Genomic DNA, 27,059 nt, shown 5'->3' with positions numbered 1-27,059 from the left:
TACATTTAGTGACATTTCAGTGAAGTCTTTATGACATTTCTGGGTCACTTCCAATGCACATATACATGGTCGCACACATATTCAATGCGCGTAAACAAGGGGCTTTATTCCCAAAGAATAAAACCCATTCAAATAAACAAGCAGGTCCTTAAGGCTTTCCAAACCCTCAGAAGCGTAGTTGCCTACATACATCTAGTGGAAGGGAGTTCTGGAACCGTGGGGCCATCCCAGCAAAGACCCTGCGTTGAATGGCCATCTGCCTCACTGATCTAGGGATCGGACAGACCCAGAGGGCCTCCAGTTGAGATTGCAGTATGTGAGCAGGCAGGCCTAGGCAAGTAGTTTGAGCCTAAACCATTTAATACTTTAAAGGTTAAAACCAACAGTTTAAGCTTGGCCTGCAAGTGCTCTTGAAGGCGGCGCAGCTGAGGGGTGTTATTGAAGCTGATCACTGCTGCAGCATTTTGAATGCTTCCCATAGGTTATGTCAATAAGTCTTTATGACGACCCTGTAAGGAAGGCCAGTATTATTATCCGCACATTGCAGATAGGTTGAGTGATAATGGCTTGCATAAGACTGTTGTTGCAGTGGCAAGGATCTGAACCCAGGGCTTCTGAACTGTCACCCACTGTGGCTTGTGCATGGACAGCATGCATTAAAGCTGTTGCACATCCCCCATTTGTTTTAATGGGGCTCACACTGGAAAAACGTTCGGTGGATCATGCCCTATGTGGCCTGCGTTTGGGGAACCCACAACCTTTAATCCGGGAGAGAGAGATTACCGGTACCTCCCAGTGCATCTTCCACGTGGGAACTGTGTTGGCTGCTTTGGTGACACCCCAGCCACCACACCAGTCCCCACCTTTGTCTCTTACCTGTTTGCCTGCCTGGCAAGGAGGGATGCAAGAAGGCATCAATTTCTGGTCCACCCTTTCATTGCTACCTGCAGTGCTGTTGCCATTCTGCTGCAGTTTAGCTTCTGGCCAAAAGCGATGCCATTCATCTCAGTGTCTGCAGTAGCAGAATTTGCACAATTAATTAAGTAGTTATCGAGGTGATGATGATGCTATTCCACCCCATTCATTTCCATGTAAAGGGAACACAATGTGAATGGGGAGAGGAGTCATAATGTACATACCATTTGTGGGCTGAAAACAAAGGCAGTGAGTACCACTCGTATTTATTGGGTGGATTTCCATTCCAGATGCAGGATGAATAAGTAAACCCCTGCAATTTCTACTCCTGTTTCTGTGGGAATTTTCTGACATCCCTTCTAACAAAAGAGGCACCTTCCTATGAAGGAAAGCAGCAAAAATGTCCAGTCTTAACGGACTTGGAAATGAGTGGCCAGTAAAGAATGTAGGTTGGACGTGTAATGGTGGAAAACAGCAAAGAGGCAACGCAGCTATAGACCTTTGAAGACCCCACTTCTATATACACAAGCCCACATATAGGTGTTTTGTTAGCATCCATCAACCTTCACCTCTCTGGTGCTGTCCAGATGTTTTGTACTCCAGCTCTCCGTCAGCATGGCCATTCTCCCTGTGGCTGGTGGGAGCTTTAGTCAAGAACATCTGGAGGGCATGAGATGGATGCACAGGAGTGTCTCACACTCTTTCAAGTTGGAAATGCATCTTTCTTCTTGGAGAGGACAACGTTCTTTTTCGATCTAGACACATTGTTATGGCTATCGGGTGGTTGCTCGAGAGCAATCAGGCAAGGTGCCTCACTGGTCCGTTCTAAAGCTTTATTATTGGTGCTAAAAACCTTTACAATGCAAAGCACCTCTATTCCACGTCTTGCTCATTCACTAGCAAAATCTGAGAGTGGGCGGTCCTTAAATCTTCCCCAGCAGAGTAGTCTCTTGACCCCCAGCCTACGCCTCCCCTCTCTGCACGAAAGCCTACTGTGCAAGGAAGGCCTGGGTAAAGGGGACCCTCCCTCCTCCCCGCTTTGCTCAGGCAAGGTGTCCTGGCACCGCCTCGCATCCTCTGAGCCCTGCATCTCCTCCCCACTAGAGGCGTGGCTTCCTTCCTCCGTTGAGGAGGTGCTGCTTCCCACGATCTTTGGGGGCTCTCTGTAATCCATCCGCCTTTCCCCCCCTCGCCCCTGAGATGATGGCAGTTCCCTGACACACACATCAAAGAAGCGTTTCTGTTAAACTCGTTGTAAACATTGTATGAGAAATCGGGTTGGCAAAAACGGAACTCCACAGCGCCACCTCGTTTCACAGTGTTAGAATGCACAAACAACACATATACAGTGGTACCTTGGTTGTCAAACCTAATTCATTCAGTGAATACGTTTGACTCCCAGAACTGGCCAGCCCAGCTTCCAATTGGCTGCTTGAGCTTCCTGCACTCAATCAGAAGCCATGGAAGCCACGTCAGACATTCGGCTTCCAAAAAACCGGAACACTTACTTCCGGGATTGAGCTGTTCGAGAGCTGATTTGTTCGGGAGCCAAGCTGTTCGACAACCAAGGTACCACTGTAAAGCGCTTTTCCTTTGCCAATATAGCTGAGTCCTGGGTCATCATCTCTGAATGCATTTCTGAAAGAGGAGATGCTCTCTGGGCCAAGCACGACACCATCCACTAAAACACGTGCAAACCTTCCCAGTGCTTCCCTCGTTGCCTTTCACCGTTACAGGACAACCTCTTTCCTGTGGGCTTTAGAAAGCTTCTGCTGCCTGGCACAATTGTGATGCATTTCTCAGTGAATTAAAGATTTTCCCAAAGCAGGCAGCTGTGCCAGACGAGTGTGGAGGGCACCCCTCTCCAGCGGCAGAGCTGAGAGAGTGGGATTGTGCCTCTACCTTTGGAAAGAGCGTTTCTTTATTGGAAAGTGAATGGGACACGTCTTGGCTGCTCTGCCATCGGGGAGCCACAGAAGAGGCTTTATTTGGGTCTGGGACCATCCTTGGGCGGCAGGGGGCGGGGGCAGGGGGGGCAGAGCGAATGCTCATCCTTTGCCAAATGCAGCACCAGAAAGGAAGATGTTGCCAAGTTTCATGTATGGATGCAAATCTAGAAAGGGTGAGTACTGTATAATGGGAGTAGGAATGCACTCCCTCTCCCCAGGGTGGCAAATGGGACAGGGCCCAGGTGCTCATTCTGGTGCCCAGGTGCTGTGAATGGGCAGTTTCAAGGCACCCATTGCTCCCCTTTCTTGTGCCTCCTTACCTTCGAAGTGGACTTGGACCTCAGATCCGTAGAGGCCAGCCCATGAAGACAAATGGCACACACTGCCCCACCAGGCTCAGCCTGCCCCATGCCTCCCTTCTTCATAGCATGGCTCCCCAATATCCGAGTGGTGCAAGATCCCAGGGTTTCCAGGTGCACTTACTCAGGGTCCATGTTTCCCTTTGTAAATGAGGCATGGAGACTCTGGTGTCTTTATGGTAAAGGGTTTGTTTACATACAACCTGAGCATACAATGAAGGGGCTCAAAGCATAATCACCCCAAAAGGGTCTTGCTTGTCTCATAGCTGCAGCCCTGGATTCAGGCATGGTGTTCTGCCTGCTGCTTTGTGTCCTACTCTAAGCTCTGGCTTTCTCTCTTGAAGGAGAGGCCCCAAACTGAATTACAGTTATACCTCGGGTTACAGATGCTTCAGGCTGCGTTTTTTCGGGTTATGAACCCACCAAAAACCAGAAGTACCGGAACAGGTTACTTCTGGGTTTTGGGGTTCGTGCATGCGCAGAAGCACTAAATTGAGCTTTGTGCATGTGCAGAAGCACCAAATCTCAACCCGCGTATGCACAGATGCACCGCTGCAGGTTGTGGACACTGCGGTTGTGGTGCATCCCGCACGGATCACGTTCACAACCCGAGCGTCCACTGTACTTGGATGTTTTGTTCTCTTAATGGCCCATTACTTCAAGTCCACCCAAAGACAGTTGTGGGCAGGATTTCTGCATTTCAAGGGGCTGGACTAGATGGCCAACGGGTCCCTTCCAACTGTACATTTCTATGATTCTATGATACCCAGGCTATCACCTCAACACAGGAAGCTCAGGCTAGCTTAATTAACATTTAACACATGCTGATTCCAGGGGATTAGCAGTATCCAGCACACAACTTTACACACATGGGTCTGGCATCCAGTTTTAACACCCCAAGACTTAATTAAATTCTAATACCTATGGGACCAAGGAATTAAGGGCAGTGTAGCACCCACAAACTCATAGCATAATCATAGCATTGTAGAGTTGGAAGTTATCCGAAGAGTCTTCTAGTGGTGCAGAAATAACATACAACCTTAGAAACAACCAGTCTGGGGGTGGCACTGCCCATCGGTTTTGCTCTTGTGGAGCTGAGCAGAAAGTGGGGGATGGGGACACAATGAGACTGAGTTGACTCCGCCTCTCTTTGGCTCTGGCTCCGCCTCCTGTTGGCCTCCCTGCCTTCTGCACTAACCATCCCAATGAGCACCAGGACACTCTTAAATAGAGCGCTGTCAATGAGATGAGCAGGTTGCAGGTCAGTTAGCCAGCAATGCAAGCTGCTTAAACAGGGAGGGACTAGAAAAGACCGGCAGGCACTAGTCCATCTTCCATTTCCCCCTCTCAAAGTAGAAACAAACCAGGGACCCAGGGAAGGAAGAGCTAGAGAAGTTATGCTTGGGTTCTGCAGTAGTTCAGGTGAGGGCCACAAAGACCTGCCTGGTGCTCTACAACTACTGCAACGTGCTCTACGTGGGGCTACCTTTGAAGGTGACCCAGAAACTGCAATTAATCCAGAATGCGGCAGCTAGACTGGTGACTGGGAGTGGCCACTGGGACCATATAACACCGGTCCTGAGAGATCTGCATTGGCTCCCAGTACGTTTCTGAGCACAATTCAAAGTGTTGGTGCTGACCTTTAAAGCCCTAAACGGCCTCTGTCCTGTATACCTGAAGGAGCATCTCCACCCCCACCGTTCAGCCTGGACACTGAGATCCAGCGCCGAGGGCCTTCTGGCGGTTCCCTCATTGCGAGAAGTGAGGTTACAGGGAACCTCAGGTTACAGGGAACCTCAGACAGAGGGCCTTCTCGGTAGTGGCGCCCGCCCTGTGGAAGGCCCTCCCTTCAGATGTGAAGGAAATAAGCAGCTAACTTATCTTTAAAAGACATCTGAAGGCAGCCCTGTTTAGGGAAGTTTTTAATATTTAATGCTGTATTGTTTTTAACACTTGATTGGGAGCTGCCTAGAGCGGCTGGGGAAACTCAGCCAGATGGGAGGGGTATTAATATATTATTATTATTATTATTATTATTATTATTATTACACTAACTGAAGGCACACCCAGAATCCTCTGCAGCATGTAGAGAATACTGCAGTAGATGCTTTGAGGTTCTTGAGCGAAGGACCTGAGACAGAAAGAGTTTGTTATGGAAACTGCCTAACTTGCATTTCTCAAACCAATGCATGAACCGAAACATTGCTATTTTTCAAAATCTCTCTGAAGTTTGCAGTGCAGTTCTCCAGCCAAACAATATCTAGTGAAACGTATATATTATGGGCAAATAGAAGACAACACCTTCCGCCCCTGTTTGGAGGTAGAACATCTGACAGCTGCCCTTGTCTACAAAGGCATAGAGGGCAGTTTCTGATAGCCCAGTCCTTCACGCGAGGCCGTCTGTCTTCCCCTCCCCAGTTTCCCTGCCTCTCACTTCATTAATGTTTCAGATGTTTATAAATGAGAGCAATGATCTGCTTAGTTTCCAGTTTGGGTCTCCAGGGGAGACGCTCTCTAAAGCACTTAGGAAGTTTGGGAAAAAGTAGCCCTATATAAACGATGATCTTTCCTCCCCTCTCCCGTGCTTCTGCTGAACAGTTGGCTGTGGAATTTGTTCCCATAACTGTCTCAGGGTAAAGTATGTCAGCTTGGCAGAGAGGAACCCTATGGGGGAGGGTGCTGTCTCCCAATTCTCGTCATTTCCCAATAAATTTGGGGCAGATCCCCCAAGCGAGCCAAACAAAGCTCGCCTGTACCTGGATTACAGGCTCACGGCTATTTAAAAGCAAAAGATTTCAGCTTTGCCTACTTTGATCCCAGATGAGCGGGGTAGAAATAAAAAAATATTATTATTATTATTATTATTATTATTATTATTATTATTAGACATGCAGCCTGGCCAAGGGTTGAGTGTGGCTCATTGCAGCCTTGGAACACCTCAGTTCCTGGCAACCAGCAGCCCCTGGCCAGCCCCAGAGGCACCATTCGCCTGTGGAGCTTGTAGCCAGGGCTGCTGCAACAAACAGCCACAGGAACATTTGGGAGGCAGAGATGTGAGGGGGCATCTGAGGAGGGAGGGAGGAAGGGAAAGAGGGACAGAGGCCAGTGTTGCCTGCGGCACCCCTGACCATCATTCAAGGCACCCCAGGGTGCCACGGCACACTGGTTGAAAACCACCAGCCTAGGCATTGATGTGTCCGGACAGAGATAATCCCATTAAGGGTTTATGGAAAGAAATCCTGTTAGCTGCGCTGTTTTAGCACCATATCTCTTTAAGATCTGAGAGTCGTCTCATTCCCTCAACATGCGCACACACGTTTCTGGGCAATCCCAAACTATTTTGGAATAAGAGCAATATTTCCACCAAGTGGCATGATGCTAACCAAGTTTATGAGATTTATTCTGTTTGTTTGTTTGTTTAATATTCCAAGGTGGCGTACATGGCTCCCCCCCCCCCATTTAATCCCTACAACAACCCTATGAGGTAGGTGAGGCTGAGAGGCAGCAATTGGCCCCCCAAGGTCACCTAGTAAGCATCATGGCTGAGTACCCTGGTCTTTCCAAGGTCCTAGTCCAGTGCTCTAACTACTACACCACACTGTTGAATTCATGCAGCAAAGCAGGCTACCTAGCCAAGCTCTTCTGGCTCATGGTGCATTTTGGACATGTCGGTCACAGTAGCGAATGCCCTACCTGTCCCTACTAATGGACAAGCTAGACAGCTGGCTTCTTCTGTACTTGTGTAAGGTAACGAGTTCTTGGCCAAGACAATGGCTTAGATAAGAATGAGGGTCCTCAGGCCTGGGGAGCAAGTGTGCCCCACCAGAACTCTCCTCAAACCAAGCTCCTTTCCTGATTTCCCCTTCACTCCATGCCTGCCCACCTTTTCCCATGTCCTCCTTCAGAACTTGCTTGGAATTGTCCTTGAACTGTGGCAATGCCTCTTGGCTTGTCTGGATGGAGACATGGGCTTGTACATGCAGGAAACCTTGACTTTTGCATGAAGACTATTATTTCGGAGGGGTAAGAGTCATGTCTGTTGCTCTGCCAGATTTTGCATCTGACCATGTCCACCACTGCTGTGTGCTTGTAGGTCACCCAAGAGGTAATGTGGTCTTCAGGCTAAATAAATTTCTGCCTCCTTGCCTTAGAAGATGATGGTGATGATGAGAGAGAGAGAGAGAGAGAGAGAGAGAGAGAGAGAGAGCAGAGGGGGGGGACCGTAAAATGTGTTGGGGTCATAGGTCACTGCTGCAGAGAAAAGACAGATTAAACTGTCAACATGGCCAGCAACTGATGCACCCTGACCCAGGGTCAGACCTTCCATCCCACACATTTACCACATTCATCTCTGGAAGCCAAGATGTTGAGATGAAAAGGTGTAACCCATTCGCTTAGGATTTCGTTTCTGAAAGAGGCTGCTGCTGTTACGTGTTTGCTGCTGATGGACGGTCCCTCTCCCCCATGCAAAGGCATCTCAGTGATGGCTGTCTGTTGGCTGAGGAATATCTTGCTCTTCCAAAATCCAAGACTATTAAAAATCTTTTACTGACATCAGTGCAAGATTTCTGCCAATAGGACCTTAAGATGACCAGGGTCTTCCAATCGAGGGAGTTTAGATTGGGTGCAGTTTTGCAGCTTAGAGAACGCAGGTGACTGATGCTCTATGACAGGCTTCCTCGACCTCGGCCCTCCAGATGTTTTTGGCCTACAACTCCCATGATCCCTAGCTAGCAGGACCAGTGGTCAGGGATGATGGGAATTGTAGTCTCAAAACATCTGGAGGGACGAGTTTGAGGAAGCCTGCTCTATGATGACCAGATTCTGAGGATGCATTGTGGGTGACAGATGCCCCTTTCATGTGTGGCTTTCTGGCTGCCCAGGATCACCTGAATGGAGGCTGGTCTGCTCCAGAAAAATTCTGCATCATCACTGGTTCTTTTAGGATGTGCTCTGGTTATATTTATCAGTAGTCACTACATTTTCAAGAGGGGAATGGCAGATATCAATGCCTGGAAAATTCTGACATATACCATTAAACCTTGATAAGTAACTAAATTTCATCTTGATATCTACCACTTTCTGGGAAGTGTAAGCCAGGTGTAGACAAGCTTTAGCTACCAAAAGTAGCATTCCCTCAGGTCAAACTCCTGCCCATCCTTCTGAATATGCTTTTATTTTTAAACCAGAATTTGACCAGTTAGACTTTGTGTGAAGGATCTAGGAGTCTTTGTAGGCAACAGTCTTAACATGAGTCAACAGTGTGATGCTGCTTCGTCAGACCTGGAGTCCTGTGTCCAGTTCTGGGCACCACAATTTAAGAAGGATATTGACAAGCTGGAATGTGTGCAGAGGAGGGCAACCAAGATGATCAAGGGTCTGGAGATCAAGCCTTATGAGGAACGGTTGAGGCAGCTGGGTATGTTTAGCCTGGAGAAGAGAAGACTGAAAGGTGAGATGAGAACCATCATCAAATATCTGATGGGCTGCCACATGAAAGATGGAGCAAGCTTGTTTTCTGCTGCTCCAGAGGCCCTAACCAGTGGATTGAAATGACATGAAAGGAGATTCTGACTCAACATTAGGAAGAACTTCTGGCAGTAAGAACAAACTCCCTCCAAAGGTGGTGACCTCTCCTTCCTTGGATGTTTTCAAGCAGAGGTTGGCTGGTCTCTCTCAGGGATTCTTGAGCTGTGATTCCTGCATCACTGGCGGTTGGACTAGACCCTTGGGGTCCCTTCCAACTGTTCAGTTCTGTGATTCTGTATGCTTCTGTGATCATACATGCACAAGACCCCAGGTTCGATAACCAATGGCATCTCCAGGTAGGTCTGAGAGAGAACCACTGTCTGTGTGAACAGTGCTCAGCTAGATGGGCCAATAGCCTCATTCAATATAAGGCAGTTTCCTGGGTTGCTCTGGGACTGAAGACTGGGAGAGCTAACCTCTTCTCTACTGATGCTTACTGGATGCCAGGAATGAATGAATGGATTTATCAATGGCTGTGAATGAGCTGAGTCCTGATGGAGAAATTAAAATTCCCTTGTAGCAATAAAAACACACACCAAAGTCTCGGAGATCATCGCTCAGCAGATGTCCAACAATGAGTTTCGAAATACGAAAATAACTTTCAACACAAACAGAGCATCACCAAGAGTGCTGCTTCCACTGGGCCTGGCGTGGCTGTATCTGGCTGACCGAGAAAAGCTAATCAGGAGACTGGCATGGGGAGAGAGGCATGTTATTTAATTAGCCGTACAATGCAATGACTCGGAGGCACGTGGTGGCCCTAATGGAAGGAGATAGATGTCCTTTTAGCCGGGCTAATTGTTCGGAAAGAGCGGGGTCTTTGTTCAGGCCCTGCATGCGGTTTGTGATCTTTCAGAGCCTCAGGGGGCTGCCCCTGCTTATAATTTTTGATGGATCTATTCAGGGCCGCTTTGCAGCGTAACAAGAGAAAAACAAGAGTTGCATTGTTGGGCAGCCAGGATCTCCGTCCAAGAAAACCACCCCAACAAACCCAAACACGTGTGGAGGGAGGAGGGCTGCTCTGCTTCGCCAGGAGAGCAGATGGGCCGGGAGGCGGGCTTCCCCAGTCAGAAGGCAGCACTCTTAATGGTCCTTAATGGATGGATGCAGGAAGCTGCCTTGCACCCAGTCAGATCATGGGTCCATCTGCCTCAGCGTTGCCTACACTGACAGCTCTCGAGGATTTCATAGTCACTTATCTATAAAAAAATACTTCCATGCCACTATAGCATACAAGATATCAAAGTGCTTTAGAAAAAGAACAAGGGGGGGAAACCACACAACATTTTAAATTCAGGGGTGATCAACTATTATGAAAAGATTTCTCTGCAAGCAAACCAAGGTGGAAACTGAATAACTGGGTCCCTTGGAGGAATCTTTCACGTCTCTGTTCCGCTCAGGTGTGCAGGCTCTCAGCCAATGGATGGAGAGGTGTCATTTTGCCAAAACAAAGCCAAGCAAGAGTTTGAGGCAGCTTTCCCAACTGAGAGAAATGTGGGATTTGGCCTTCTCCGTGCTGATCTTTGCTCCTTCCTGCCACTCCGCCTTCTCGCGCTCTCCCTTCAGGCTTGGCGTCTGGGATTTACTGGCCATCACTTCCGTGGGAACCTTTTCCTCTTTTTTGGTGGGGAGGGAGTGATGCTGACAGCCCAGGCCGGCCGCTCAGCTGTTCAGAGCAGGCCTCTCTCTCTCTCTCTCTCTCTCTCTCTCTCTCTCTCTCTCTCTCTCTCTCTCTGCTTTGTGCTCCCTTCCAGGAGGTTTTGTGGTTTTGCTGTGGAAGGAGGGAGATGCTCGTCCTGAGAACCGCATGGAGCCTTGAACGCTGCGGAAAGGAAACCGAGGAACAGTCAGGCCCTCTTTCACACTCGGGGGACCACAGATGCATTTGAACAGCCTTGTCCTCCCAGCATCGAAGCTGCAGGTGCTATGTGTGAACCAGGCCCTGCCTCTTTTCCTCATCCATATCCATCGTGCGAGGCCTCCCTCCCCCTTGTGAATTACCCGGTGGGGTGTGTGTGTGTGCTTTTGCTCCTCCGTGCCTCTGGAAGTTACAACATTCCAATGCAATGCAGAAAAAAAGAAGAGATTATGGGCTTGTGAAAATTGCATCATCTCTCTCTCTCCATCTGAGCCTGCAATGAGTCGTTTCCAAAGCCAGCTGCTTCTTTTATGCTCGATTTCAAACTCTTTCTTGCATGGCTAGGGTTGCCAACTGACTTGGGGGTGGGGGGTGGCGTCTGTGCTTGTGATGAAGCTGCCCTGCCGTTCTCCAGAGCACCTCGGCCATCGAATTCAATCTGCAGGAAACAGGAGGCAAAGTTTGTCACGGCAAGGAAGCAGGCCTTCAGTTTGAGCTGCCATTAGAAGCATAGGAGCAGGGCCTGGTTAAGGCAGTTGGCAACCTTGTCCAAATTCCCTCCCTCTGCAGTGATTCATCTCAAGATGGACTTGCAGCGAATCTTCTCCTGTCATGATGTTCCACTCATTCATGAGTTCCTCTGCCTACCTTCTTCCCCTGATGTTTTATACTGTATATATAAAAATATATGGCAAAAGGGACGTGGGAAAACTGGAACCTTTCAGCTGGGGACAGCCCCCTAAATGTCCCTATAGAGCAGAATATGACTGCTTTCTCCTGCCACAGGGAACTGCCTGAGCCTTTGCATCGTTAACCATTATTAGACCAATCCCCACCCACATGTCAGACCTATTTGCATGCCTAGCAACCAATGTTCCACATAGTAAGGCAAATACAGCCACACTTAGTAGCTCTGGAAGCAAAGGATTGAGATGGTATAGGGACTTCCAGGGGAAAGGAGCAGTCCCCAAGGTGGCAAATCCATGCACCATTTGCTGGAAGATTTGATAGTAATGATCGACATAGCAGGACACAGCACTCCTCATTCCAGAAGCATGAGCCCCAGCACCTCTTTCCACTAGCAGGCTGCCCCTGGAAGGCTCTCACAAGAAACTGCAGCCCCAGGCTGGGTAAGGTCCCCACCTCCCTTTGCAGCAAGCATTCTTGAAAGATTTTGTTGTTGTTTAGTCGTTTAGTCATGTCCGACTCTTTGTGACCCCATGGACCAGAGCACGCCAGGCACTCCTGTCTTCCACTGCCTCCCGCAGTTTGGTCAAACTCATGTTGGTAGCTTCAACAACACTATCCAACCATCTTGTCCTCTGCCGTCCCCTTCTCCTTGTGCCCTCCATCTTTCCCAACGTCAGGATCTTTTCCAGGGAGTCTTCTCTTCTCATGAGTTGGCCAAAGTATTGGAGCCTCAGCTTCACAATCTGTCCTTCCAGTGAGCGCTCACCCATTCTCCACATGCCTCAAGATGAAAGCTTGGGGAGGTTCTGTGACATTTGTGGGTTTCTGTCCCCTTATATACATTCGATAACTTCTGGGCTGTAGGATTTCACACAACGATGGTGGATGATCATGAAATTTGGATTGGGGTCTGGAGAAGACGTAACACCTTTTCTGCACATCACACATATGCACCACAGTGCTTCCCAACCTTAGTTCTCCATCTGTTTTTTTGGGACTACAGTTCCCATCATCCCTGACCACTGGTCTTGCTAGCTAGGGATGATGGGAGTTGTAGTCCAAAAAAACAACAACGGATGGAGACCCAAGTTTGGTAAACCCTGCTATTTCTCTGCAAACCAGTGTTATGCATTTGATCCCTGCAGCTGAGCATATGAACTGATCCATCGAAAAGCCCAGCATTTTAGCTGGCATCGGGCAATACGAAAAGGCTGCCTGCTAAATCTGGGTTGACTTGTTCACATGAGTGACTCACCACTTGATGCGGCAAGTCAGTATGGATGTGTTTGCGTGTGAACCAAGCGTGTCTCAAGAAATACATTGCAGTTGCTCAGCACACAACTAGGACTGTTAGGTTTTCTCACAGAAAGAACCACAAGAAACAGGTTGCTAATGACGTTTGTACTCTCTTTTTTGTAATAAAAAAACCTTATAAATATATAGATGTATATGTATATGTATATACCGGTAAATGGACCTCTGTGAGTCATACACGCCTATCTGTGCTCTGCCGTTTGTGGTCGGGTGTTTTTGCTACAGAAGTTGCAATAAAACACTTTATGTGCAAACCAAGGCGCCCTTCCCCCCAGACCTTCATTTAGGCTCACGAGCTGCTGGGGTGATAGAGATCTCAGCATATTTTGTGGCAGGAGCGGTCCCAACCCCGCCTTGCAAAAGAAGGATCCCTGGTTTCAGGTGAAATTGGTGGGGGAAATAAGCAGTCAGCACTTTTGGGTCTTAGTCCCCCCCCCTTTTTTTTTTTTTTACTTCTCACTGATTTGAAATGCAACTTCACACATGCTTAATTTTCTGAAAGGTGGACCCACTGTGGATTCCTCCAGGCTGTCTCTCATCAATGTCCCCTTGTTTTCAGAAAACACATTTGTTACTAAAAGCCCTCCTCTGTTCTTTCTTCTTCTTCTTCTTCTTTTAAAAAAACAACCCTGCAAATATAAAACAAAGAGGTTGTACAAACAGAAAATAGCATCGTGTCCGCCTTTCCATGTACAAAACAAAACCTCTTCCACCTTCAACGTTTTAACTAAACTGAATCTAGTATTAAAGGCAGGGGGGTTGCGGCCTTGCATGTGGGTGAAACACAAGGCAGTTAAAATGCTGCCATGTACAGTTTTGATCGTCACATGTCAAAAAAAAAAAAATTATCGAAGACCTGGAAAGCTCCCTTACAAGGAAAGGTGACAGTGTCTGAGTGTTTTTAGCTGGGGAGGAAAAGGTGAACTGGAATGGTCAAGGTTTACAGAATGATGGAGAGGAGAAAAAGTGTCAGCACTTCATCTGGTGATGCTGAGGGGTGGGCAGTTTAGATGCCCACCAAACTTAGAAGGCTCTAAAAGGAGGTTAGACAAATAGTTGGAGGATAAAGCTATCCATGGCTCCTTGCTACCTCCAGGATCAAGGGCAATCTGGCTCTGGGTATACTACAACAACAACAACAACAACAACAACAACAACAACAACAACAACAACAACAACAACAACAACAACATTTTTATTATTTGTACCCGCCCATCTGACTGGGTTGCCCCAGCCACTCTGGTCCCTCCAGAGTGGGCTGTTTCCTTCAAGCCCTGCTTGGGAAGGTGGGTGTCTCCCAGCGGCATCTGGTTGGCCACTGAAGGAAAGGATGCAGGAATGGATGGACCTTTGGTTTGATCCAGCAGGACTCTTTTGATGTTCCTGCACCCACTAACTGATTTGGTAGTATACACCCCGGCATGTTTGCCTCATGGAATTGGACTTCTCCAAGGCAACCCATCTTCTGTAAGCAAGATTGTCCATCTTGCCCAAATTCAAAATGTCTTCCATCCTCTGCTACAAGTATGGGAGAGTTTGGGCTTTTTCTTGGGAGAGTTTGGGAGCTTTTTCGAGGTTGTGACTCAGAATAAGATGGTCACAAAAGAAGGGCAGCGTCAGGGACCAAACCATATTAAGTTGCTCAGCAGCATCCTTCCAGTCCACACCCACTCCAGAGAACTAATATGAACCAGGGTCCAGTTCTGGGCACCCTAGTCTGTTAAGCCGGATATTGATAAGCAGAACATGTGCAAAGGTCTCCCACTCCTGCTTTGTGCCACTTGCTCTCTCAGCCCATCAAATTTCCCTTTGCATTCTGTAATGTGGGACTGTGGAGCCTGTGGCCATTCACGTATGACTGCGCTCCAACTACTCCCATCAGCCTTGACCATTGGCCATGCTGGCGGGGGGTGATGGGAATTGTAGTCCAGCAGCATCTGGAGGGGGCCTCCCAGGTTCCCCCATCCCTGCTCCAGTTATTGGGGTAGCATCCCCCTTCCACCCCCCCCCCAGGAAAGTAGATGTGCAAGATCTGTAATAGCTGACCTCTTGCTCCGTCCTCGCAGTCAAATGCATGCCCTCTCAAGTCACACTCAGTCCATAAAAATGTATTGAATTGTACAGCTATAATGGATGTGAAGAGCTTTGGACTCTGTAAATGTGAGTTATTGTGATTCATCATGATTAATGGATATGTAAGAGAGGGAGAATCGTCCTTCTGTAGCATTGCTGGTCAACCTAGCAGCAAAGAAAATCATGAAAATCATGAAAAGGGGGCATTAAGGGGAGGGGGCCTGCCTTCAACCCTCAAGCACTGAAAACACTCTTTCTCCCTCCAGACAATCCTAGGGAACTGTAGTTCCCCCCTAACAGAGCTACAGTTCCCAGCAACCTGCCCCAAATTCCTACCACTGTATGTATGTATGTCTCTCTGTGTGTTGTATTAAACTAGCAAGATTCTTTAAAAAAATTCAGTTCTGTGTGTGCAAGAGAGAGAGGAAACTCATCCCCCTGCAGAACCACCACCTCCCACTTTATGAAGAGGCTGAGATGGCTCCTCTGCTTTTACCAATGCATTTCTTTGTGTTTTCGGTTCTAAATGTCACATAGAGCTTTTCCTTTCCGTTATCTTACTGTGTGCTATATACAGGTAAACCGCTTGAGGATTTGACATATTAAGTGGTTTGGCAATGCCAATGGTGATGGTGATTCCTGGGAAGGTGGTGGACTCTCCTTCGTGGGAAGGTTTGATGCAGAGGCAGGATGGCCACATGTCAGGGATTCTTTAGCTGTCATTTCTGCATTGCAGGGGGCTGGACTAGATGGCCCTTGGGGGTCCCCTCCCACTCTACAATCCCATGACTCTTTGACGATGAAGAAGAAAGCAAGACCAGCACCCATTTTCTTTTGCTCCCAAGGGACCAAGTAAAGCGTGAAGTCCCATCCCCCTTCCCGCCTTCCCCTTTCAGTGCCTGATTACAGCTCTGGTCCTGAGGGGAGACTTACTCCGGATTAACTAATGCGGAGTAAGGCGAGAGAGAGAGGAGCCCCTCTCCAGAGCGCGGTCCAGAGGCGAAGGCGCTTCGCGGAGGGTCTGGGCGGCGACGAAGGGGCGGAGGCAGGCGGGTCCCACCCCGGCCGCTGTCACGGAGCGGAGCCCGGCCCCTGCTCCCTCCTCCCGTCGGCGGCAGCCCAGAGAGCTCCGCGCCTACAGCCGCTCCTGGGCTGGAAGAGAAACCCACGGGCAGGCAAGAGGCAGCGGCGGGGCTGGCCGGAGCAGGAACGCCCCGGAGACGAGGCACGGGAAGGCGGAAGGCAGCGCCAGAGCCAGCCAGCCAGCGCGCCACGGACGGAGCCCGTCGGGCTGCCCCGCAGGCGGAGAAGCGGGCGCGGGGCGCACGGCAGCAGACTCGGAGGGCGCAGCTCGGAGTCTCCAATTTCGGGAGCGCGGGCGCGGGGCGCTTTCCTGGCCAGAGGGGCCGAAGGATCCGACCCGGAAGGTCCCCCTCCCCCTCGTGGACCATGAAGGCGGCCGTGGACCTCAAGCCCACCCTGACCATCATCAAGACCGAGAAGGTCGACGCCGAGATGTTCCCTTCGCCGGGTAAGTGGGCCGCTGCGCCGCGCTCTCGGTCCTTCGCGTGCCTTGACGGCGCGCGGGGTTACTGGCCGGGACGCGCCTGGCCGGCCCCGCTCTCCCTGGGTCAGGGCCGAAGGGTCCCCGGAGGGGCGACGGCTGCGCTCAACTTCGCTCCTCGGTAACTGCGCCTTCCTGGGATGGGCTATCCTGGTTCCACGGTCTTTGGCGACGCCTCTTCTAGGGACCCCCCTCCTTCCTCTCCGATTCTACGGGCTTTCTTCCACCCCTAGACCGTCTGGTTTGTGCCCGGGGTCCCATCTCCCGGGGTTTCTTTTCTCCCCCTGAATTGGAGTTCGTGGGGACGCTGTATGGTGCAAGCGAGTGGTTTGGCTTCCCATCTCAAGTCAAGAGGGAGCTCTGGCCGGCTTTCCGGCTGTTTCTTGGGTTAGGGCAGGAACATCTTCCTGACAGTTGGACCACAGTCCGAGAGCCGCTGCCTGGAATCTCCAGGGAAGCCTTTTTTCCCCTTTGGGTGTAATTGACTCTTCTCTTCTCCTATCACTCCCTCCTCCCTCTGTCTTTTTCTCTCTCTTCCCCTTTCCCTTCCCTCTCTCTCTGTATGTGTTTTGAGCGCGGCTGTACTGTACTCCAGGAGAGCTAATAGGTCTGGCTCGGAGCGCCTGTGTGGGCTGAAATGTCCCGTCCCTTCCCACCCGCACCAGCGCAGAATCACACACCATTTTTACAAGTGAGATTTGCTGAAAGTAGCACATTCTCCTACCTCCCTTGTATGATCAGCTGGAGATGGCAAGGGGGGGGGGGGACGTTGGGAGAAAGCGGGCAAAAATAAGGCTTTCTAATCCCGTATCAGAGGGAAGGCTTTCTTTCATTCTTCTCTCTCTTTAAATTAAGAAGTCAGGTTTTTGGGAGGGTTGATTTATTATTATTATTATTATTATTATTATTATTATTATTAAAAAATGCTTCTTTCTTTTAACTCATCCTTCTGGGGGTTCCGCTGGAGGAAAAGGGCAGTGTAAATTAACAGGGCATAAAACTCAGATGGGGCGAACCGGGGTTCAAACCCTATTTACACAGGAATCACACTGACAGTGCAAGCCTATGCGTGCCTGCTCAAACATAAATCCCACTGAGTTCCATGGGACTTACTCCCAGGTAAAGTGCACCTAGGACCAGGCCTGAAGCAGGGTTGGAATGTAATCCATAAATATATGGACACAGAAGACAAAAACAACCCATAATCTCTTGTTGAGAGAAAATAAAATGGAGGTCCCTTTTGTTACTTTTTTTTTTAAAAAAAAACTCTTTAAAAATAATATTCTTAAACACACACAAACACATTTTTCCTCATCCAGAAATTTAGAGTTTTGTTCCTTTGGTTTTATAAATCCATCGGTTGAGGATTACAAAAACAAACAAACAATAAACACCTTGATTTGGATGCTTTTGCCTTATGCTAATCTGCTAATATCAGTTCTGCGTCCTCCAAGACTTTTTTTTTTAATGCTGTATTTTAAATTCTAGTGACATCTCAGTGACATATTTATCAACATGTTAAACCAACCTCTGCCAACCTGGAGCCCTGCAGTTGCTGCTGGACTACAAATCCCATCATCAGCCCCAGGGAGCAGCACAGCCAACGTCCTATCAGCTCTTGTGTCCTACAGGCATGGTGAGAATTGTAGTTCAGCAGCGCCTGGAGGGCGCCAGGTTGAGAGAAGCTGTGCTAGACAGCTGCTTCAGGGCCGTTTGCACCTCTGCCTCCCCCCTCCCACACACACACACACTACAAGAGATGTTGGGGAAACCTTCTGATGGAAGGGCAGGGGCAGGGGTGTCCGATGTTATCTGGAGAGATGGTTTCAGCCCTAGTTGCTAAGTTACTGTGTGACCATCAATAATTTTAGCTCTTCTTGTTTGCGGTTAACACTTAGGCCCAGTCTTGGATGCAAAATGCAAAGGCTTGCTAAGTAACCTCGTATGACTAGGTAGCCTGCTAACAATGCAGCTGCTGGGTTCTTGCAAAGGGTGTATATGTAGCCGAGATGCTCTTTTGTGCGGGTAGCAAAACTGTATCTGCAGCGTGGGGAAAGGGTTAAGCTCAGTCTGATGATCACCCACAGCTGGACCCTCCTCTTGGCTGACCCTCCGCATCTGTACACTCCTGGCATCTGTATTTACGGATGTTAAACTTCTCGCTTTCCCCCAGCCATTTCTGAGCCTTGTTCCTGAGTTTCTGGGAAAAGCAGGCCCAGGTTCCGGCTGGTTCCAGCGGCTGGTGGAAACGCCTGGTGAACGGGAAGAAAGAGGTGACAGCTGGCAACCAAAATCCAGCCCGCCCTGCTGATTCCTAAACTTAAGTTCAGAAATGCATCCTATCAGTTTGCAAAAAGGTCACGTTGCCTAAAAGAAAGAAAGAGGAAAGTATCATCTTTCATTGTAAGAGGGTGTTTTCGTTTTGTTTTTTGCTTCATTTCTGAATGGGGAATTGCAGAATTTTCCATTCATGAAGAAGGATCAGTGACCCCAGATTTTGTCAAAGCAGAATCCTCACTACCCAAATTTCTGAATGCTTTTCATCCACACTGTTTCACATCCAGAAAATTACCAGGTGTTGAGCTGAACAACTGAACGATGAAACGAAGACCTCTGTTCAAATCCTGCCTTAAACTTACTAGGCGCTCTCCTCTCAGTCCCAGCCCTACCTTTCAGGGTTGTCGTAAGGATAACTGAGATAATGTAACATCCTTGGGAGGACAACTGAGACAATGTGTGCGAAGGGCTTTGAGAACGCTAAAGCACCACATCAGTGCTAAGCAACTATTAAACCAAATCTTCTAAACAAAAGCTGCTAGTCCACAATAATTGTGGCTAGCTTGCTTTCCCACTACTCTGCTTGCCTGTCCTTATCTGTGGTTAGGCATTTATGGCACATCAGCCTCCTGAAAAAGATGTGGTAGGGAAGAGAACCCTCCCCAACATTATTTCAGTTTTCAAAAGCTTCCTGTTCACCTGGAGAGGAGTCCTATTCGCCATAGGTGATCAAGCAAGAGGCTGTTCAAGGGCCTGAATTACATCAAGCTGGTGATGGCTCCTGGCTAAAAGAGGATTTGCCAGATTCACAGAGGACAAGTCTACCTGCGGCTATTAGTAATGATTGTTGTGTGTTCAGATGCAGCAGTTTCAATTGCAACAGTGGTGAAGCAACAGCAGGGGTGGCCCACTGCCCTCAGCGGCTGCTTGTGGGCTTCCCAGGGGCATCTGGCTGGTGGAAATGGGGGGGGGGTCTAGGTGGACCTTTGCTCTGACCAAGCAGGACCCTGCTTGTGTTCTCGTCGCACCAGAGGTCCATTTAGGTCTAAAACAGTGGTGCAGAATGCAACCAAATCCTCAATGTTGAGCTCTTGCATTACACAGGGTTGAACTAGATGGGGCTCCAGCCAACTCCGCAAATTTTATGAAAGTTTGGTACTTATTCATTTGGAAATGTATGAATCTGTGTCAATAGCAGCTCTCATTGCCTGAACGTTTAAGAAAGCTTCCTGTGTTCCTTATGATTTTGTACAGCGTATTCCAGGGAATGGCAGCTCTTTCTCCAAGCAAGTACTCTCAGGAAAGTACCTTTTAGGTGTGGTTAAATCTGTTACTATGCCTATGCCAGTCAGGGGCATAGCAGGGTCTTCTTAGTTGTGGCTCTGGCACAATGGAAATCCACGTCTAAGCAAGGTCATCTGCATATGGTAGCCCCACCCACAAAGTTGAAGGCAAACCGTCTGTGTGTATGTTGGCGCAGCCAGGGCTCAATAAACCTCTTATTTTTTCTGCCCACCTGGGAATACAAAAATGGGGAGAGATTTCCAAGCACCAGCCACCCCGATATGTGATTTAGAAACTGCATTTGTCTTGAGGGGTCATTTGAGCTGGTATGCAAATTTCTTTCTTTCAATAAAAGCATTTCTATTTATTTCTCAGTCGGTAGAGCAACAGACTTTTTTACTCTTGTTTTCAAGGGGCCATTTGCTGATCTGAATCACTCTTGACTTTATGACTGGCTCCCTCTCCATGGTTCAATCCTCGCTGTTTGCCATAAGCCTTGGTTGAAAGGGTGAGGCACAAACTTAATAAGAAGCAGTGTCATGCAGTGGTTAGAGCATTGGACTAGGACCTGAGAGACCAGGGTTCAAATCCCCACTCAGCCATGAAGATCACTGGATGAGCTTGGGGGCCAGTCACTGCCTCTCAGCCTAACCTACTTCGCAGGGTTTTCGTGATGATAAAATGGGAAGGAACAGAACTATATAAGCCACCCTGAGCTCCTTGGAGGAAAAGTGGGATGCAAATGTTAATAATAATAATAACATGCTTTGGACTGCCTACACAGGGGCTGCCTTGCAGGTCAACTGTGTTCATGCTCCCAGTCCTCATGGTACTCCCATATCCCAGACTTCAGACTCTGCTTAGCTTCTACACATCCAGGGATGAGATCCCATACTGGGAACAATCCATATTCTAGGCATTCCTTGTACACATGGAAACATCCATCCTTTCCTAGGAATTCCTCAAGCAACATCATGAAACCAGGAGCCACGCCAGGTGAACATGGCTTTAGGTCTTATAATTTATTGACGAGTTCAGGGATGGTTCACTAGTACAGACTAGTGCATATGCAACATGAATCTCTCTCTGCAGGAGTTCTGCCTCTTTGCATCAGGGTTGGGCAACTTGTAGCCCTCAAAGGTTGCTGGACTACAGCTCTCACTTTCCCTTGGCCTCTGGCCCTGTGGGTTGGGGCTGATGAGAGCCAGAGCCCAACAACCTCTGGAGGAAGGCTCCTAGTGCCCTGTCCCACAGATGTGGGAGTCCTTTTGGAGCATCCTGGGACTTTGGTCCTTCTCCAGATACAACTCACATCACCAAGCATGCCAGCAAAGTTACTAGTCCTTTTCAGAATGCTGGTTCCTTGGAGGAGACACTGACTCAGGGATGAGGAGCCTGCAGCTCCCAAGATGTTACTGGACCCCAACTCCTACCAACCTCAACAAGTATGGTCAGTGGCCAGGAATATAGGGAGCTGAAACTCAGTAACTTCTAGAAGGCCACCAGAATGGCTCAGAATGGTCTCGGGGAGCATTGCCTCCTTTTTGCACCCCTCCCGCTTCCCTCCATACCAGTGTTTGAAATTAGCCAGATGCCAGGTGTCTTTTGTGACTGGCGTGGGTCCAATTGCAACCACATGGAGATCTCTGCATGTTGGGTTGGTGGCTGGGGAAAGCAAAATGTCACTTAGAGAAGGATCTGAAATATTTCCCTTGGAGCTTGAATTAGATTTATTCTGGCTTGTTTTATTTGGTGTTTTAATATGTTGTAAACCACTTTGAGATTTGTTCTTTCAACTATGAAGCGGTATTGAAATCGAAATAATAATAATAATAATAATAATAATAATAATAATAATAATAATATCACATGGGGGAGACAATGCCTAGACATTCCATTGTGGCAACTGCAGCCTATGTTCAAGGTGCCATTTGCAAATTAGATTATATATCTGAGTTTCTAACACTTCTCAGTATGTAGAGATCTTCTGGTAAGGCCCTATTCCAGGCACCATCTTTTGCCGGCCTTTCTGCCCTGTGGAATGAACTCTTCCAGGAGGCTTGTTTGGTACAGACATCAGCCTGCTTCTGGGGACAAGTGGGAGCCCAGCAACTTGGTACCATTTCTGTTCTGCCAGGCTTTAGGAAACAAACCCCCTGCTTAGTAATGGGCAGCCAGGATCGCTCTTGTTGGCACTGGATCAGTTTAGAACTTACAGGTTTAGTTTAAGGGTGGGGATGGTTATTTTTTAACTCAAGGGCCACATTCTCTTCTTGGCAACCTTCCAAGGGCCACATGCCAGTGGTGGGCGGAGTCACAGACAAAAGTGGGTGGAGCAACTGATGTAAATGTTGCCTTTATATGCAGGAGGCTAGTTTCTACACACGCAATTGCACATCCCTTTCTCTATCCTCCATCAGGACAGGCAAGAGGCATGGGCAGAGTTCAAGGACACATCCTAGGCAGGCCAAAAAACCCTCAAGGATATGAAGCAGGGCCTGTGAGGGGGTGGCCCCACTGGAGAGATCCAATGGCCAGAGAAAGAGGTTTTGAGGGCCACACTCCCCACCGGTGGTTCTGTTGTTCTTGAAGAATTGCTCCTTGTTTGTAATGATCCAGACAACGTCCTAAGCTGGAGAACCAGAAAACCATTAAGTAGCAATGAAATGGCAAACTCCCCACTGGTGTCAGAGGAGCAACTGTATAGAGATCTGAGAATCAGGGCTGTTCAAAGTGGCAACGCCTTCCTTTGTAGAATTGCTTCCAGCAAAGAGGCTTTTTAACAGGGATTCCTGGGCCTAGATTGGGCCAGGTGATGGTATCTCTCCCAGATGCACTCCAATGAGCCTACGCAGAAGGCAGATTCCTTGAAAGGGGCGGCTGAGCCTGAGGGAGGTTGTTTTGTCTTTCAGACCAAGCCAGGCCTCTCCGTTTAAACTTTAACTTCTTGCGGCAGTCATGAGCTGCCTAACCTATTTGTAGATGGTGGAGTTGCAGGGACCGGTTGCATGTGCAGCTGCGGCTGGGAATCAAGGACCTGGATTGGAATTGGAAGAGAGAATTCCTTCCCCCCGCCCCCATTCATGCAGAAGGGACCCCTCTTCTCTCCAGCATGTTAAAAAGCCTAAACCTGATTCTTCCTGTGCCTTGGAAGACTGTGGGCATTTTAAAGTTGAGGCAAAGTCCAAACTTGGGCAGCAGAAAATGACAGAAACAACAAAAAAAGATCTCCTAGTGAGGACACTCATTCCAGCAGCTTCTGTCTTGGTAGATGAAGCCATGTTAGAAGCCAAGGAGGAGGACCAGACTGTTAGATCATCCAGTTTAATCCCTCCCCACCATTCACTTCTGAAAGAATCCCGTAATGGGTTTCAGGACTGATTATGTTCTTCAGGCAACAGCCAAGCTGGGGGAACATAATGACAGGGCTTTGCCTCCAAAAGGCTCCTGATGAAATCCCCATCATCCCCACCATCCAGGCAAGGCGTGGAAAGGCAGAAGCCCTGATGGACCAAGGCTTTAGGCTTGGTATTCCTCAAGCATCCTGGGTTGCCCACCTCTGCAAACTTCATCCATCTCCAGGCATCAGTGCAGGTTCAAACCATGCAGCCCAAAAGAGGCCCTTTCTACAGGCAGTTGGCCTCTATTAAACATGAACATGACTTAGGATATATTCCTAAAACAGACCCTCCAAGTGTCCATATTTCCCAGCGACAGTCCCGGATTTACAGAAGCTATCCAGGTTTCTGATTTGATCCCAGAATGTCCTGCTTTTCCCTAGGATGTCCTTATTTTCATCGGAGAAATGTTGAAGGGTATGGTAGGATGTCTCCCGAGCCAAGGAGATAAGTAACTATACAACCTTTAGAAGACCTCTGAAGGCAGCCCTATAAAGGAAAGTTGTTTAATGTGTGATGTTTTATTATGTTTTTATACATCTTGGAAGCAGCCCAGAGTGGCTGGGGCAACCCAGTCAAATGGGTGGGGTATAAATAATAAAATTATTGTTATTATGGAACAAAACATCCCTATTTTCATCAGAGAAATGTTGGAGGGTATGGTAAGAAGCAGAAATGGGTCCTACCTGGCTTTCCCCCTGCAGTGCCAGAGAAAGATGTTTGCTGGCAAAAAGGTTAGGCCATGGATTGGGAACTTACCTCTCCCATGCTATAGGGAGAACATTAGGAATCTGCCTTCTCCTGAATCAGGCTGCTGGTCTATCCAGCTCTGTATTGCCTACAATGAATGACAGCGACTCTCCAGGGTTCCAGCCTTACCTGGAGTTGCCAGGGGTTGAACCCAGGACCTTCTGCATGCCAAGCAGATGTTCCACAATCTGTTTGCGTTTCTCTGTAAGCACTTGACAGTGGATTGTTGGCGCTTGATGTGAAGTCCACCCTCCCCACCCCACCCCCAAAAAAATTTGTTCTGACATTTATTCATTCCCACCTTGCAAATAGCTGTGCAGGTAAATCACTTGGAACATATTCTGGTGATCTCTCTCTCTCTCTCTCTCTCTCTCTGTGTGTGTGTGTGTATATATACATATATATATATATTGTGTGTGTATATATGTGTGTGTGTGTGTGTGTGTGTTTTAATTAAAATAATGCTATAAACCTTAGTCAGTAAAATAAGTAGAGAAGAAAAATGATAATATTTGAATTAGAAGAATGTGTCTTAGGTGGAATACTTATTAGAATGCGGTATGTAGATCACATGAAAGGCGGGAAGTTTAAAGAGAAATGCATAACAAACTTAAAAGCTGGAAAGACTTTAAAGTTTAATAAAAATTTCACCCAGAAAAAAAGATGAGAGTCTACACAAAAGCTTATCTTTCTTCATGTGTGGAATGAGCTGGGGGTGGGGCATTGATTGCTTGTGTCGTTTTTGTTGCTGTGTTGATCTCAGGCTGCAACCAGGTGTGACATGCAGTCACGAACATCTTCCCCCAGATAGTTTTGCTTTCGACCAAAAGCTGCTGACTTTTGAGCAGAGGAGTTGCAGATAGCAGGGGGCTGTTTAACCCTTTCCCCTGTCTTAAGGGAGAGGCCATGCAGCATTCGAAACTCCCATTGCTCTAGGTGTGTTTTGCGACAAGGAATTTCATTAGCGGGAGCAGTTTCTGAGTTCTAGGCTCAGTACTGCACCTGATTTCAGTTTAAAACTGCAGAGAGGAAGGAGAGGAGGACCCTTTTCAGCCTCCCCACTTCCCTCCACTCTCCGAAGACGGGGGTCAGTCATGGTGGTGTTAAAGGAGGACACAGAAATCTTTCCCAATCTGGGCCCTACCTGTACCTGAGATGTTTTAGATTATACCTTAATCCCCATAATGGCTGACTATTGGCCAAAACACCTGAAGGGAACCAGGTTGGGGAAGGCTGACACCTAAAATGACCTGAAAAAGGCAAATTATTTCATTCCTCCTGACAATTCTCAGCTAAAAATTGCCCCCACCCTAAGCTTATTTTTCCCCAGTGAGGAAAAGATACCCAGATTAAAAGGCAGCCGCAGGAGGTGATTTCAAGTGGGAAATGTTAGAGGGGGGAAGGAATCAGGAGAAAGGACTCAAAAGCTTTCCCCTCAGAGCATCCTGTTGAGTTTAAAAACAGCAGGAGTTGGGGAGGGCTATTACACTGAAAAAGAGAGAGAGGGAGAGAGAGAGATGTTTGTGGTAGAGGTGTGCAAAAGTTTTCTTCTTCTGAGTTTCCTTTCTAATTCCTTCTAACTGGAGACCCAATATAAACCAGTGGCGTAGCGTGGGGGGTGCAGGGGGGCCGGCCGCACCGGGCGCAACATCTGGGGGTTAGGGTTAGGGGGTGCAAATCCACGGGTTAGGGGGCGCAAATCTATCTCCTTATCTGGGTTGTCTTTGAAATGGGAATCTCAAAGCATTTCTGCAGCCCAGCAGTAAGGGAATAATTTCACTCTTGGAGATAGGTAGCTTAGAGCTACAATATTGGTGGCTTTGTGTGTGTAATATATTAATAGATTTCCTGTATTTGATCAGTGCAGATTTTCAACCTCAGCTGCTGCACTCTGCTTCTCTTTGCTACCAGGAGGCAAAGAAAAGAAACTGATTGGGGGGGAACTAATAGGAGATTTGATAAATTGAGTGCCTCAAAGCCAACTCCTCTGTTTATTTCAGCTCCACCAAGGCCACGGTCTTTTTTTTTAATTATCTGGCACTAGGGATGGGGAGAAATTCGATTCATCCCATGTTTTAAAGGTGAACCTACCTAGTTTGCACTTTTCAAGTGTGAATAGAAGAACCAAAATGGGCATCCTTCAGAAATCCCACTTCCCCCAATTCTGCAGTACAGTTCTCCAGCCAAGTAATGTGCACAAAAGTCCGTATTAGATAAAATTAGGTGCAAAAAAAATGTGTACATCAGAAGACATCCAAGCTAAAATGCTGGTGAATTTTCATGAGAACTTCTTTTTAAAAACTGGTCTGTTTCGGAAATGTGGGGAAAGATAAAACAATAAAATTGGAAGGAATTTGCAACCATACTTTAAAGCATTTGTTGTTGTTGTTCAGTCATTTAGTCGTGTCCGACTCTTGGTGACCCCATGGACCAGAGCACGCCAGTCACTCCTGTCTTCCATCGCCTCCCGCAGTTTAGTCAAAACTTTAAAGCATGTGAAATGTTAAAATACTACAACAGGTTAAAATTCGCATCAACTTTCTGAGCATTTCGGCAGAAGGTTCTTAGCAGGTGCAGAAAAGAGTATACAGTTATAGGCGCCTGCTGGATATCAATAGGCAGGGAGTTCCATGGTGTTTGGTCTCCCAACCCAGGCAGGCACAGACATCAAGACCATGTCTACCTGCTGGAATGGCCATCCCCCCCCCCCCCCCCGCAGCATCTGCCCATGTGGGATGGACCACATAGGATCTGCCACTTGCATCCAGCCCATCATTTGTGCCTGGGGGCCCTGAAGTCCATAGAACTGCCATGGGCATTCCTGCGACTAAACCGAAACATTGTAGTCAGACGTTGTGGTGCACGTGGTTCTCCCACCCACCCCACAACAACCCTGGGAGGTAGGCTAGGCTCAGAGAAGGCAGTGACCAGCCAAGATTCTTTCCCTGGTCCTAGTCCAACTGCTACACCATACTGGCTCTCAAATCCCACCAAGCTTCAACTGCAGAGTGCATGGGGAGGGTTAGAAGAGCAAGCATGGACTTCACCCCCCTAGTTTATGTATTCAGAGTTTTCTCTCATCTTTATTGATGGAGTTTG

General features: G+C 48.1%; 1 protein-coding gene across 2 annotated transcripts in view; it reads left to right on the top strand.

Moving 5' to 3' along the window:
• The window catches only part of ETS1 (ETS proto-oncogene 1, transcription factor), a 106,296-nt gene that overhangs the window by 30,801 nt on the left and 48,436 nt on the right, over window positions 1-27,059 (top strand). Inside the window, exon 1 of one of the 2 annotated variants that reach the window (XM_079954562.1) lies at window positions 15,801-16,218. The exons of the other annotated variant lie outside the window; for it this stretch is intronic. Within the exon in view, the coding sequence (XP_079810688.1) occupies window positions 16,137-16,218 (82 nt within the window). The 5' untranslated portion in view covers window positions 15,801-16,136. Of the gene's footprint in view, window positions 1-15,800; window positions 16,219-27,059 lie in introns of those variants that run through there. 2 annotated transcript variants of the gene reach the window in all.

The sequence above is a fragment of the Podarcis cretensis genome (genome assembly GCF_951804945.1).
Source record: "Podarcis cretensis genome assembly, chromosome: 15".
Classification (NCBI taxonomy): Eukaryota; Metazoa; Chordata; class Lepidosauria; order Squamata; family Lacertidae; genus Podarcis; species Podarcis cretensis.
This window is presented reverse-complemented; position numbering and strand designations above follow the sequence as displayed.